Here is a 12,717-nt window from a genome sequence, read left to right as displayed (position 1 = left end):
GGTCCCATCACGTGGCTTGGAAGTTGAATTACTATTTCATCTGTCTCAATATAAATACAACCTATTACTTATATGATATATTCTAGCGGTATGAATCTGGACAAACAGTTATTCAGATCTATAGTGATAGAATATGTCACATATGAAGGGTCATATCTAATAAATTCACTACTGCAAAAAGGCTATAGGTATCAGTTGGAAAACCCCCATTGGTGCTGGTTTTCGCAACCGGTACCTTTGAGGTTGTCTCAAAGGTGCCGGTTTAGGAACCAACACCTTTGAGGTTCCATGAATAAAAAAAAGTCACCCAACTTCACAAACATTTCGGCATCAAGAACATCAACACAAACACAAAACACAAAGAAGATGGACGACGACCTCCGTGGAGACGAGCAGCACGTCAGAAGGCGCCACCCGCTGCCTCCTCCCATCAGATCTGGCGGAGGGGAGGGCGCCGTCCGCCGCTCCTGTCGCCTCTCCTCCCGTTGGATTGGGTAGGGTGGAGGGCGCCGCTCACCGCTGGCGCCTCCCCACTCACCGGGTCTGGCAGAGGGGAGGGCGCCGCACGCCACTGCCGTCGCCTCCTTGGTGGGGGGAGAAGGAGGGCGCCGCACGCCGCTGCCGCCTCACCTCCCGCCGTCGCTCGTTGCTCCCGCTACCGCACATCACTGTCGTCGCCTCACCTCCCGCTGCCGCAGCCTCTCCTCCCACCATCACACGCCGCTGCACCGACAGCCAACACAGAGAGAGAGGAACCGAGAGAGGGGGGGAGAGGATGCAGTGTAGACTGGAAGGGATAAGGATATGGATGGTGCACACCTGTCGGCTCGGCTCCATATAGGGGTGTCGGTTTCTTTTAATAGGTATCGGTTTTTTAAAAGAACCGACATGTTTTTTAAAAGAACTAACACCTATATTTATACTATAGGTGTCAGCTCTTTTAAATAAATCGCTACCTATAGTATTAGTACTGGTTTTTCTCTAGAACCGACACCTACAATATAAGTATAGGTTTCGGTCTTTTAAAAAACCGACCCATATAGTATTGGTATATGTTTTTTTTCCAGAACCGATACCTATAGTGTTTAAAGGTACCCGTTCTGTATTTTTTCATCATGTGGAAGTAGGAAAAGGCCGGCACCTATACGACCGGTCCTTTTTGCATCAGTGATTGAGGCCCCGTCCAAAATATACAATAAGGCTTTATCTTTAGAAAATAGTAATTGCATAATAGATCATGGCTATATACTACTACCTCCGTCCTAAGTTAGTGGTCGTTTTGATTTTTTTTGCATTAGTGATTGAGGCCCCGTCCAAAATATACAATAAGGCTTTATCTTTAGAAAATAGTAATTGCATAATAGATCATGGCTATATACTACTACCTCCGTCCTAAGTTAGTGGTCGTTTTGACTTCTTTTGCATTAGTGATTGAGGCCCTGTCCAAAATATACAATAAGGCTTTATCTTTAGAAAATAGTAATTGCATAATAGATCATAGCTATATACTACTACCTCTGTCCTAAGTTAGTGGTCGTTTTGACTTTTTGCTTGCAACGTTTGACCATTCGTCTTATTTGAAAAATTAGTGCAAATATAAAAAATGATAAGTGTTATACTTAAAGTACTTTTAATAATAAAGCAAGTCACAAATAAAATAAATAATTATTCCATAATTTTCTAAATAAGACGAATGGTCAAACGTTACAAACAAAAACTCAAAGCGACAAGTATTTTGGTACGGAGGGTGTATTGTTTATAATACATTAGGATGAATTTCTATTACCACTGATTTTTTTTCTTCGTCTGTACAGCCTTTCAACCATACTTGAAAAGCTAGCATCAATCTAATACTCATTTCTTAAGCTATGTCCTACTAGTATCAAACAAACAAGAATTATTCGAAGCTCACCCACCTACATATGTAGTGGCATTCCGCCTAAGTAGAACAAGAATTGTTGCAACAATTCAGTTTTTTCTTACTAAATGGAAAAAAATGTAATCTTTATTGCTTAGAAAACACGTTCACATTATCGTCATGTACTACCGTTCTTTGATGTGGTTATAATTATCATCGAACACTTGTCAGAGTTGAGAAAAATACAGCTCGTTCTAGCCAATTCAGTGACGTAGAAAAAGTGAAATATGAAAAAAATAATAATCTAGAGATCATAAATATATCGGAACATATTAAATTGAATTGAAATGCATAATTGTTAGGACCCTGTACGGTCGCACGTGCTTAGGGATGGCGTTGCTTGTTCTAATGCGGCGAGGCCACACTTTCTTTACTCCGTGGGTCTATATATCATACGCTCATTCTCTAATCAAACATTACCTCACTTGGAGTAGCATTTTATGTGTCGTGTCACACTTGGTAAGTTATTGCTTAGAAAACATGTTCACATTATCGCCGTGGACTATAGTTCTTTGTTGTGGTTATAGTTACCATCGAACACTTGTTAGAGTTGAGAAAAATACAACAAGTAATTTAGTGAAGTAGAAAAAGTGAAATATAAAAAAAAATAAAAGGAATCTAAAGATCATAAATATATCGGAACATATTAAATTAAATTGAAATGCATAATTTCGCTTGCTTGTCTTAATATGGCAAGTCATACTTTCTTACTCCGTGGATCTATGTGTCATACGCTCATTCTCTAATCAAACATTATTACTTCACTTGGAGTAACATTTTGTGTGTCATGTCACACTTGGTAAGTTGAGTTGTGACGAGGTAAGGCAAGAAGACAAGAACCAACAGGCCCTAGATTTCTTGGGGTAGGCCAACCTGGTTTTGGGCCCAAACCAACGTTCCGACTTCCGACAAGGTTGGGCTGGGCTGGTTCTGCTACCCCAACATGGGCCTAGAAAGTTCCGCCACCTTCTCTGGCTCGAGCCGGCGAGCTAGTGCGCAGCCTTGTGCCGGCCTCCCGGCGGCGGCGCCGGCGGCGCCGACGGCGTGCCGGCTGACAGCTCCACTTCCTGCATCCCGGCATGCCGCCTACACTTGCAAACCGCTTCAGCAGCAGCAGCAGCAGCAGCAGCAGTCAGGTACTTCACTATCTCTCTCTGGTGTGTTGGATTCTTGATTTCTACTGGCTTGCAATTGGTTGGTGAAATCAAACGTTGTTTGATTTGTTAATTGTGGGGATAAGTGAGCTGTGATGGCGCAGATGCGATAGGGAGAGTCAGGTTGCGGATTGATGAGCAGTGGTTTCACTGCTCAAAATCAGTACAACAGTGAACAACTGAACAATGGTCTCCTTGACCTAGGGATTGCTGATTTCGTTCCGTGGACAAACTATATTATTAAATCAAATCTGTATTTGTGATGTGATCTCGAAATCCATATTTCTGGAGTCTATTTTTCCGTATACTTTTTCCTTTTGTTGTTCTTGGAAGTTGACCATGATGAATTTTCAGAATATGTTATCTGACATGTCGTTTTCCTTTCCTTTTTTTTTTTTGCCATTTTTTCAGGATCAACGTGGCCCTCAAGTTCATTATCGTGTGTCCTCCTGATAATGACAGATGGTGCCAAAATCGTTAAAAGAAAGTGGTTATTGCTGTATTAGGGGATGAATATTCTGCTTATGATAAATTCTAAGGTATTGTTCTGTATTGCAGGGCCATTCCATTTTCAGAAGAATTGAAGCTACAGTAATTTTGTCTTCGTGTGCACAGGCACATACATAAAACTGGAGCCAACCTTCCCTGCTACGTATGCAATCCGCTTCTATATAGTTTTTCAATTGTATAACTATTTTTCCTGGCTCATATTCTTAATAACATTAAAATAAAAAGATAGCTGTCCTGTGTACATGGCCTGTGCCAAGGCAATTACCCCTCTGTCCCACAAAAACCAAACCTAAGATGAGAGGGTACATAATCTAGTATAACAAATCTAGACACTAGGTTAAGTTTTCTGGGACGGAGGGAGTAGACCTTAAGATCGCATAGTGGGCTTCCTTGCAGAGAAAACTCTCTAGTACTTGTTGATCGAGAGTCCTGCAATCACGCAAAGAATTAAAAACTAGAATATATTGTTCAAGTGTCTCATCATTACATAGGACATGAATAGTTTCCTTAGTAATGACCAAATTGTTGTCACCAGATCTTTTCCTTTGCTTGCTTCGTAAAATTTAGTGCTGCGGTATGTAAACACTCTCCAAGCACGAGCAAACAGTAGTATCTTTTTTCTGCCTAATACTATATCCAAAGAAATATTCTGTTCATCTCTTTCTTTGCAAGTCTATGTACTTCCCTTTTTAGATTTTTTTTAGGGAATTCGTTTTTCTGTATTTCATTTGAGGGAGAAATGTGATTCTTTGATTAGCATAGATGCAGAAATTCCATTGCTAGCATAATTTCTTTTTAATTTCACAAGTTGATGTTGAATTGGCTTCCATTTATTTTCAGCAATTCACATATCTCGTGCTAAGCTGCTCCTATCATGTGGCTAGGGATGGAATTGTTTACTTATAAACTGATATTTTAAGTTATCATGAATCAAACTCAATTGCTCTGATGACGATGAAGGTTGTTAATGTAATCTTATATTCTTATACTGTGTCTTCTCATTCCCTTCCATCAGTTTGCATTCTTTGCCTTGGCCTATGCTTTGGTCACTTTTGTTCTATGACTTTTGAGAAAGTAATATATTGAGGTGGGTCACCTAGGTGTTTGAGTTTAAAAGAAAACATCAAATTTGTTGAATCATACTCCCCTATATATCATGGAGAAAGGAACAGCTCTGTTTTACCCATATATATGTATACAGATCCACAAGCTGATCGTCCAACCTGCATAGTGCATAACAACATTCCATGTCAATGGATTCATCCATGCCTTTTGCTCTGCTGCTTGCCTTGTTCATACCCATCCTCCTCCACCTTGTCACCAGGCACAAGTACTCATCTTATAATCCCCCTCCAGGTTCCCTTGGCTTCCCATTGATCGGCCAAAGCATCTCCCTACTTCGTGCCCTCCGCAGTAATACTGATTACCAGTGGTACCAGGACAGGATCAAGAAGTATGGTCCTGTGTCCAAGATGTCAGTGTTTGGCTCACCAACAGTGCTGATGGCTGGCCCTGCATCCAATCACTTTGTTTTCAGCAACCAGGACCTCATTTTCACCCAGACAAAGGCGATCAACGTCCTCATCGGGCATTCCATAATGACACTCTCAGGTGACGAGCTAAAGCAAGTCCGCAGTGCACTGCAGGGCTATCTGAGTCCTGAGATGGTGACAAAATATGTCTGGAAGATGGATGAGGAAGTAAGGAGGCACATTGACCTGAATTGGGTTGGTCATAAGACTATCAAGGTATTAACATTGTGTTTTTTTTCCTTTTTTGGCTTAATCTTCTTTGAATTCTACATACTTATGTATATTAAAACTACTTTCATGTTATTTATATATATGTATATGTGTGGCACTTTTGTGATTATAGGTCGCACCGTTGGCGAAGAGGCTCACCTTTAATATCATCTCCTCAGTCATGTTTGGACAAGGGGCAGCTCCTTTCAGAGAAGCCCTTGCAATAGATTTTGAGAAAGTGGTGAGGGCTGCGTTGTCGATTCCAGTGAATATACCCTTCACCAAGTTCAACAAGGGCTTGAGTGCGAGCCGGAGGATTAGGAAGTTGCTCAGGCAGATTGCTCACGAGAGGGAAGCAGCATTTCAGCAAGGCTATTGCAGTTCAGCTGATGATTTCTTTACATACATGCTTGCTTTACACTCCGAAGGAAAACACTCTCTCACAGTGGAGGACATTGTGGACAATGCAATCTTACTCCTGATTGCCGGTTATGAGACGTCATCTGTTCTTATCACCTTCTTGATCCGACAGCTAGCCAATGAGCCAGACATCCTTGGCAAGATAACTGATGGTGAGCAACTAGTACTCTGTATTTGTATTTGGTATTCAAATCTTCTTTGCAACATTGCTATCATTTCTACTTATGCTGAACCGCAGAACAAGAGGAGATCGCTAGGAACAAAGGACCTAACAAGCCTTTGACCTGGAATGATGTTTCAAGGATGAAGTACACTTGGAAGGTGGCAATGGAGACGCTACGGACAGTTCCTGCACTTCTAGGAAGCTTCCGAACAGCTACCAAAGACATCGAGTACCGGGGCTATCACATTCCAAAAGGCTCGCAAGTATGTATATTTCTGTCGACTAATTCCGTTCTCTGCCATTGGATATCTTGACAATAGTGTGTCAGTGATACATCTATATCTGAAAACTATACCCAACTCTTGTATATTCTTTTTATTGATCCCCCACACATTTTTCTCTGCTATGCCAGATCTTCACTGCACAAATTGTCACACATTTGGACGCTAATTTTTTCGACGAGCCAAGCAAGTTTGACCCTTCTAGATTTGATAACCTGTCTTCGATCCCACCCTATTGCTTTGTTCCATTTGGGGGAGGTCCAAGAATGTGCCCCGGAAACGAGTTTGCGAGGACTGAGACATCGGTAGCTATGCACTACCTAGTGAGACAGTTCAGGTGGAAATTGTGCTGCAAAGAAGAAGGTTACAGGAAAGATGCTACTCCGATGCCTGTTCTTGGACTCCCAATTGAACTTGAGACCAGAAGTGCCCCCTGATTATGCTCATGCTTAAAATGATTCATATGTTTTTTGTGTATTAGCATGCATTTCACTTTCTCAGTTTATGCTTTAAGAGTTGGACTGTTATAGATGTAATGGTATTCAGAAATGCTGTGACTTATGATCATTGTGTAGAAAAATGTGGTATGGTGTATAAATAATAATATTATTGATGTAATTATAAAAACATCTGGCTAGTTTATAATTGAAAGAGGTCTACGGTGTGCCATTAGGTCAATCAGCCAGCTCTGGCTAGTTTATCTGGTATGCAAAGAGCCAGAGCTGGCTGATTGACCTAATGGCACATTATAGACATTTTTTAATTATAAAGGGATAATGCAAAATTACCCATTAGAAAAGGCAAGAGTAAACAAAATCGCGGCAAACAATACTACTACTTGTCTTCGCCCTGTTGAAACTGAAGTGAAAACCAATCCAATCTTTCTAACGGGGCAGTCCTACATATTACTCCAGGTTAATCTTCTTCCTTTGAGTGGGAATTCAATTAGTCCCAATTGACTAAATGGCTTCACTAAAAAGAAATATATCATTTGAATCTCCTCCTAGCATGTTCCTGTCTTCTGGAGCCTTGATAAAATTTAAATCCCCCATGATTAATCAATCAATTTTATCATCCATTTGAATATTCTTGAACCAGTTTAGAAATTCCTCTTTTTTGTTTGGAGTACATGGACCATACATATTGGTTAAAATCCAAGATTGTTCGTTAAGAAGGGAAGTGAAGGCAATAGAAATTGCAAAATCATTGTTGAAAGAAAGGACACCATCAAAATGATTTATATCCCAAGCCACCAGTAAACCACCAGATGCACCTACTGATGGTAGGAATTCAAATTGTTTATATTTCTCGGGAAACAATTCCTGTGATATTATTGATCCAAAAATTCCCTTTTTTTTCTTTCACAGATGATGGAGCTACCAACTTTCATCTACTTTGTTTCTTAGAGCTTTCCATTTGCTAGGAGCATTCATTTCCCTTATATTCCAAATTCAAAATTTTCCATTGCCCATTCATGATATAACAAGATGGTAAAAGAGAACTGAAGCCGAGGCAACCAGCTGCACTGCAAGCATCCTGAGAGCAGGACCAGAGGATGTTGGTCTCGATGACATAAACGGATTTATAAAAGAAGAGCATGAATCTTGGTTACTGGAGTCAAGTAGACTCATAAGCATGAATCTCTTCTTCCTGCTCTCAGACTATTTACAAACAAGTGGGAGTCAGAATATTACAGGCTTATGAGTCTGAAAACAAGTCTGTCCAAAAATAATACTCCCTCTATCCGTTTACGTTTGACGTTGGTTAGCTCAAAGACGAAGTAACTAACATCAAACATTTGTGGAAGGAGGTAGTACATTATTTGGTAGCAATGTTCTTTTGAAAAATCTTGTTCTGGTTGCTAACATTCTTTTTATTTGGCTTCTTTTTGTTCAGGTTTTTAGTAGTCACCTCCTCATGAAGGACTCTGCAGAAATCAACACAGAGATTGCGTATCACTTTCTCATTTAACACCGGAGGAATTGCATTACAGGCCAAACAAGTGCTCTTCTTGTAGTCAAAATGTTTAAATCGGCATCTTTTTTATCTTCCTATCTTTGAAATGTAGCACAGAAGTTGTCACTAGATGCCGAGGTACACTTGATCCTGCCCTTCTATGCTCTGGAGACAAGTTGAGCTCAGGCTGAGTTTCAGTGACTTGAGTCAAAACTACAACATATTTGTCCTGTTCCTGTAACTCTTTCTCAAGCTCCAGAATGTGTTGTGGCTGTTCTTCTTCCAAGGAGAGAATTTGAGCAGTCAGAGAGGAGCATTGTGTTGGTAGTTTGAACTGAAATGGATGTGAGTCATGAAATTCCAGGTAGCAGACTGCAGAGTAACCTTGGCCCACTTAAATTCATCGGGAGAAAGGAGCACATCAGTGAAGAAATCGGGCAATTTATGTGGTATATCAACTGTTGGGCTAGAGGAACCATCTGGCCCAGTCGAAATGCTTGGCCCATAGGTTTGAACTCACATATGCCATGAAGCAAGGACATCGGTTTGTGCAGCATAGGAGTATAGGATATATGCCATGAAGCTTATCGTACTACCTTCATCCCATAATAATTGTATTTCTACCATTCAAAGTTTGTCAAAAAAATATATATATTTATGATAAGATGGGACATAACAAATAAAATGTGTACCCCCAACCTTCCTTTTAATTAAGTTTACATATAAAATGTGTTTCTCAACCTTTCTTTTAATCGAGTATACATATGGAATATGCGTATGCAGCGCAGTTATTAAATAAGGTTATTATCGTAAATTGTCTTTTCTACTAATCTAACTCTAATTTCCTTAAAAATACAATTATTATGGGTCAGAGGTAGTACTACTTTTCTGATAGTGGAATAATATCAGGGCTTTGCTTCTAAGAAGTTACAGTCACTTATTACAGAGTCAGCTAATCAAAGAGCAAATAAAATTCAGGAATTGAAAGTGCAAAGACGAGCGCGGAGTGATACCGGAGACCAGGATATTATGGTGGGCATATGCTCTGTTTCCATGGAGAGGTAATTGGGAAAATTTTGATCTGTTTGTTCCGCTAACTTGTCGTGGTGATGAGAACATGTTGTGAGTGATGTGAAATATGATGACTCTCGACAGTTCAGACACTGGTTCAGCTAAGGTACTACTGGACCAAATTATCCTCAATTGTGACATATCCTGGAGAGTGGAGACCTGAACTGAATTCGATCATGGCCATACATGAAAGGGGATACCAATTCTGAAGATTACTAATTAAGCTACATTGCCATTAATTTCGACTCCTTCGTCGTTGTTGATCTCTTCGTCCTCTTGTCTTGCCCGTGTTGCCAAACACTAATCACATTTGATCAAAAATGCTCGGGTGCACACTTTGGTCCTCTGATTAGTGCCTCCTCTTCGTCCTAATTAGTCACTCGTATAAAATTAGAAGAGACTAGTGTAAGATAAGAGGGTACTCCGGCGGTCTGGTCCATTTGCGCGAGCTGGTCAGATAGGATTTGTTAAATACTCACTTTAACTTGTATTACTATATATGAAATTATATTTTGTATATAATAGGGTTGGATATACAAACCTTATCATTTGTTTCTATATATACAATTTACAGTTGTACCATTGTGATCAATCAATACTATTATAATTTAGTGGCGCCACTGTTATGATCACTACCGTAGCAGCATTTTTGCCACGCTCACTAGTTTCTATACCAAATCACGGTTCTTGCTGTTGTCTTGCAATAGCATTGCTAGGCAACAGAGCAAAGTCCAGATAGCCTGGTCATGTACTCTCTTGGGCTGGTATGTTAAGTTGAGTACATACTGGTCCAGTAAGACGATGTTACATGAACCAGTTTATTTTTTTACCACAGCTCAAATAGCTCCATCATAGGGCCAAAACTAGATGGGGATGAAATGGGATTCTGCATTTCTGAATCAGTTTTGCAAACTCTGCATGATGGAGCTACAAATCATGGATACATATCCCCTTGTTTTTTGAACAACACAATCATCCCAAATTATTCAACCTCTGACGACATGTGGGACCTCTGCACCGGCGCCCTCCGCCGGCCAGCCTTCGTGCACCGAAGACCGCGCCACACCCACCAGCATCTCCTCCTCGCACTAGGGTCGCCTCCTCCACCGCCAGCCGCACCTCTCGTGCCAAACCGGCCTCCTCCACCGAACGCGCCTCTCGCGCCAATCCGGCCTCCCTCCATCTGCCGCGCCTCTCACGCCAAGCCAGCCTCCATCTCCGCCGCCCGTGCCTCTCGCGCCGAGCCGGCCTCCGCTGCCATCGGCTGCGCCTCTCTGCGCTAAGCCGGTCTCCGACCCCTCCTCCGTACTCTCCCGCACCGGCTAGATGCAGCCGTCTATCACGCCCTCGGCTAGCCAATCGAGGCCACCATGTCACCTCCCACCACCACCATAGCCGTTGCTGCCGACGGCCACCTCGTCGCCGGCCAGCCGCAGCCCCATCACCTCGTCCAGCCGCTACCGCAAACGTCGCCACAAGCTCCACGTCGCTGCCTCCGCCGCGAGAGCCCCAATGCCACAGCAGCCGACAGCCGCCAATGCTGTCGACCAGCCACAGTGCTGTCGCCGCCGACAAGCCGTTGTTGCCACCATCGCCATGAACTCCGCGTCGTTGCCACAGTCGCCGTCGCCCCGTGCTCCCGCGCCGTTGCCGCCGCCGACATCGCCGCGAGCTCCGCGGTGCCGCCACCGCCGCGAGCTTGCTACGCACCGGATCTGCCCTCGGGGGGGCGGAGGGGGGGCGGATCCGCCTCTGCCCGCCATCACCATCCTCACCGGCCTCCGGGCAACGGCCTCTCTGCCATCGCCCCGCTTCAACCGCCGCCTGGCGACGCTCGGCCTCACCCGCGCCCGGCCACACAACCGTCGCTGCCACCGCCTCTTCCCCGCCGCTAGCACGCACGCTTCCCCGCCGCCCGCCGCCGCCCAGCGTCAGCCCCACCAGATCCGGCCAAAACGGCGCGGATCTGGGCGGGGGTTTCCGCCGCCGCCACCACACAACGCCAGACGCCGCCGCCACCACTCCGCCCCGCCACCAAGCGCTGCCCCGCTGGATCCGGCCGGGCGGGCGCGGATCCGGACGGTTGCCACCATCGCCGACCGGCCAGCTCCCCGGGCCGCCCGAGCACATGCTGGGCGAAGCCTTGCCGCCGTCGTCCCCGCGGCCGCGCGGCTTTGCCGGCGCCCGCTCAGGCAGCGGTGAGGCAGAGAAGGAGGTGGGGGAGGAGGAAGAAGACGGCGGCGGCATCGCCTTTCGTGTCACCCGTGGGGAGGGCGACTCGAGAGAGAGTGGGCGCATGGGGACTGGAGGAGACGCATTGTTTCTTTAAACCGCGATAAGCTTCTTGCAGTACTCCCTCCGTCCGACAAAAAGTCTATTTTTTAGTTTTTGGATACATAAAAATTTTCTATGATTAGTATTTTCATTGTTATTAGATGATAAAAAAATGAAAAGTACTTTTTTGTGTGACTATTTTTTAAAAAAAATTATATTTTTTTAAATAAGATGAACAGTCAAACGTTAGACATAGAAACCCACAAATAAAGTCTTCGTGGGATGGAAGGAGTAGTTCTGAAGTGCTTTTTTTTTCACAATTTAAGACAACGTTGATCAGGACGATTTGTGGATGCAGTGAGCCTATTGCATCGAATTTCCCTTTTTTTAAAGGAAATATTGCATCGAATTTCTCCGGACATATATTTGCCTGTTTTCTCCGAGATACGGAGTACTATATGAACAATCCTTTTGAAACGAGATCTTTGGCAAATGGTGCCGGAACACCTCTGTTTTCTCTTACAGCCGCCAGGTGTTCGATGTCATTCCCGGCTTCCTCGGCGAGCTTCTCTCCACGACAGATGCGAGAACACGCATGCCGTCGCTAGCTCGTTCCATTTTTGCGATTAGTTCTGCAAATGGAGGTGGTGGAAACTGAGCCGCCGGTCCGCCGTCATGTCCTTGCACTCCGGCGACAGCTAGAGCTTCGCGTAAACGGAGATCTCCGATTTTGAGTGGAGTTCGGATTCGAGCCAGGAATGCCTCGCAGATCATAGATGCGTAATCGGATTATTCAGAAGTATTCTGCTTGGCAGCCACGCGCTTTGCTTCCTTCACCGATTTCAACTCGGACTCGGACTCGGCTGCCGATAAATCCAAGCGCGCCACCCCTCGCCGTCTCCGCATTCCCCACAAATCCTTCCATCCATCCTCGCAGCAGCGATCGCTCGTCCATGGCGCTTTCCCGCCGCTCGAGTCCCCGCTCCTCGCGCCCGATCATCCACCGCGCCGTCGACGCCAAGGGGAGACTAGTCTCCAAGAAGCCGCCAGGATCAGGATCGCCCATCAACAAGATGTCCTTCAACAAGGGCGACGAGGTGCGCGTCCGCACGCCGGTGGGGAGGCTAGGCACCACCGCGCTGCGCCTCGTCATGTGGCTCGGCGCGGTCGTCGTATCCGACGCCGACGACGGACACCTGGAGGTCATCTACAACGGCAACTTCCCGCG

At 44.4% G+C, this 12,717-nt stretch overlaps 1 protein-coding gene across 5 annotated transcripts; it reads left to right on the top strand.

Moving 5' to 3' along the window:
- Nucleotides 1-2,911: 2,911 nt before the first annotated feature.
- On the top strand, nt 2,912-6,828 carry LOC127778808 (cytochrome P450 716B1-like). 5 transcript variants are annotated; one of them, XM_052305436.1, is made up of 7 exons: nt 2,912-3,054; nt 3,484-3,537; nt 3,631-3,724; nt 4,939-5,330; nt 5,458-5,896; nt 5,983-6,170; nt 6,320-6,828. In XM_052305436.1, exons 4-7 carry the CDS (start codon nt 5,055-5,057, stop codon nt 6,623-6,625), a joined length of 1,209 nt encoding a protein of 402 aa, XP_052161396.1. In that variant the 5' UTR covers nt 2,912-3,054; nt 3,484-3,537; nt 3,631-3,724; nt 4,939-5,054; the 3' UTR covers nt 6,626-6,828. The 5 variants fall into 5 exon arrangements, with proteins under 5 accessions (XP_052161396.1, XP_052161397.1, XP_052161395.1 ...); XM_052305437.1 differs by lacking the exon at nt 3,484-3,537; XM_052305435.1 differs by having other exon boundaries at nt 3,484-3,724.
- Nucleotides 6,829-12,717: the final 5,889 nt, after the last annotated feature.

Source organism: Oryza glaberrima, chromosome 7, assembly GCF_000147395.1.
Source record: "Oryza glaberrima chromosome 7, OglaRS2, whole genome shotgun sequence".
Lineage (NCBI taxonomy): Eukaryota > Viridiplantae > Streptophyta > Magnoliopsida > Poales > Poaceae > Oryza > Oryza glaberrima.
Note: the sequence above shows the minus strand (reverse complement) of the source record. Positions and strands in the feature narration are given on the sequence as shown.

Excerpts from the sequence above, each read along its gene's own strand:
- LOC127778808 (XM_052305434.1), top strand. The coding sequence starts at position 4,830 with ATGTCAATGGATTCATCCATGCCTTTTGCTCTGCTGCTTGCCTTGTTC. Across the intron at positions 5,897-5,982 it reads CCTTGGCAAGATAACTGATG|AACAAGAGGAGATCGCTAGG; the intron begins GTGAGCAACTAG and ends GCTGAACCGCAG. Across the intron at positions 6,171-6,319 it reads ACATTCCAAAAGGCTCGCAA|ATCTTCACTGCACAAATTGT; the intron begins GTATGTATATTT and ends CTGCTATGCCAG.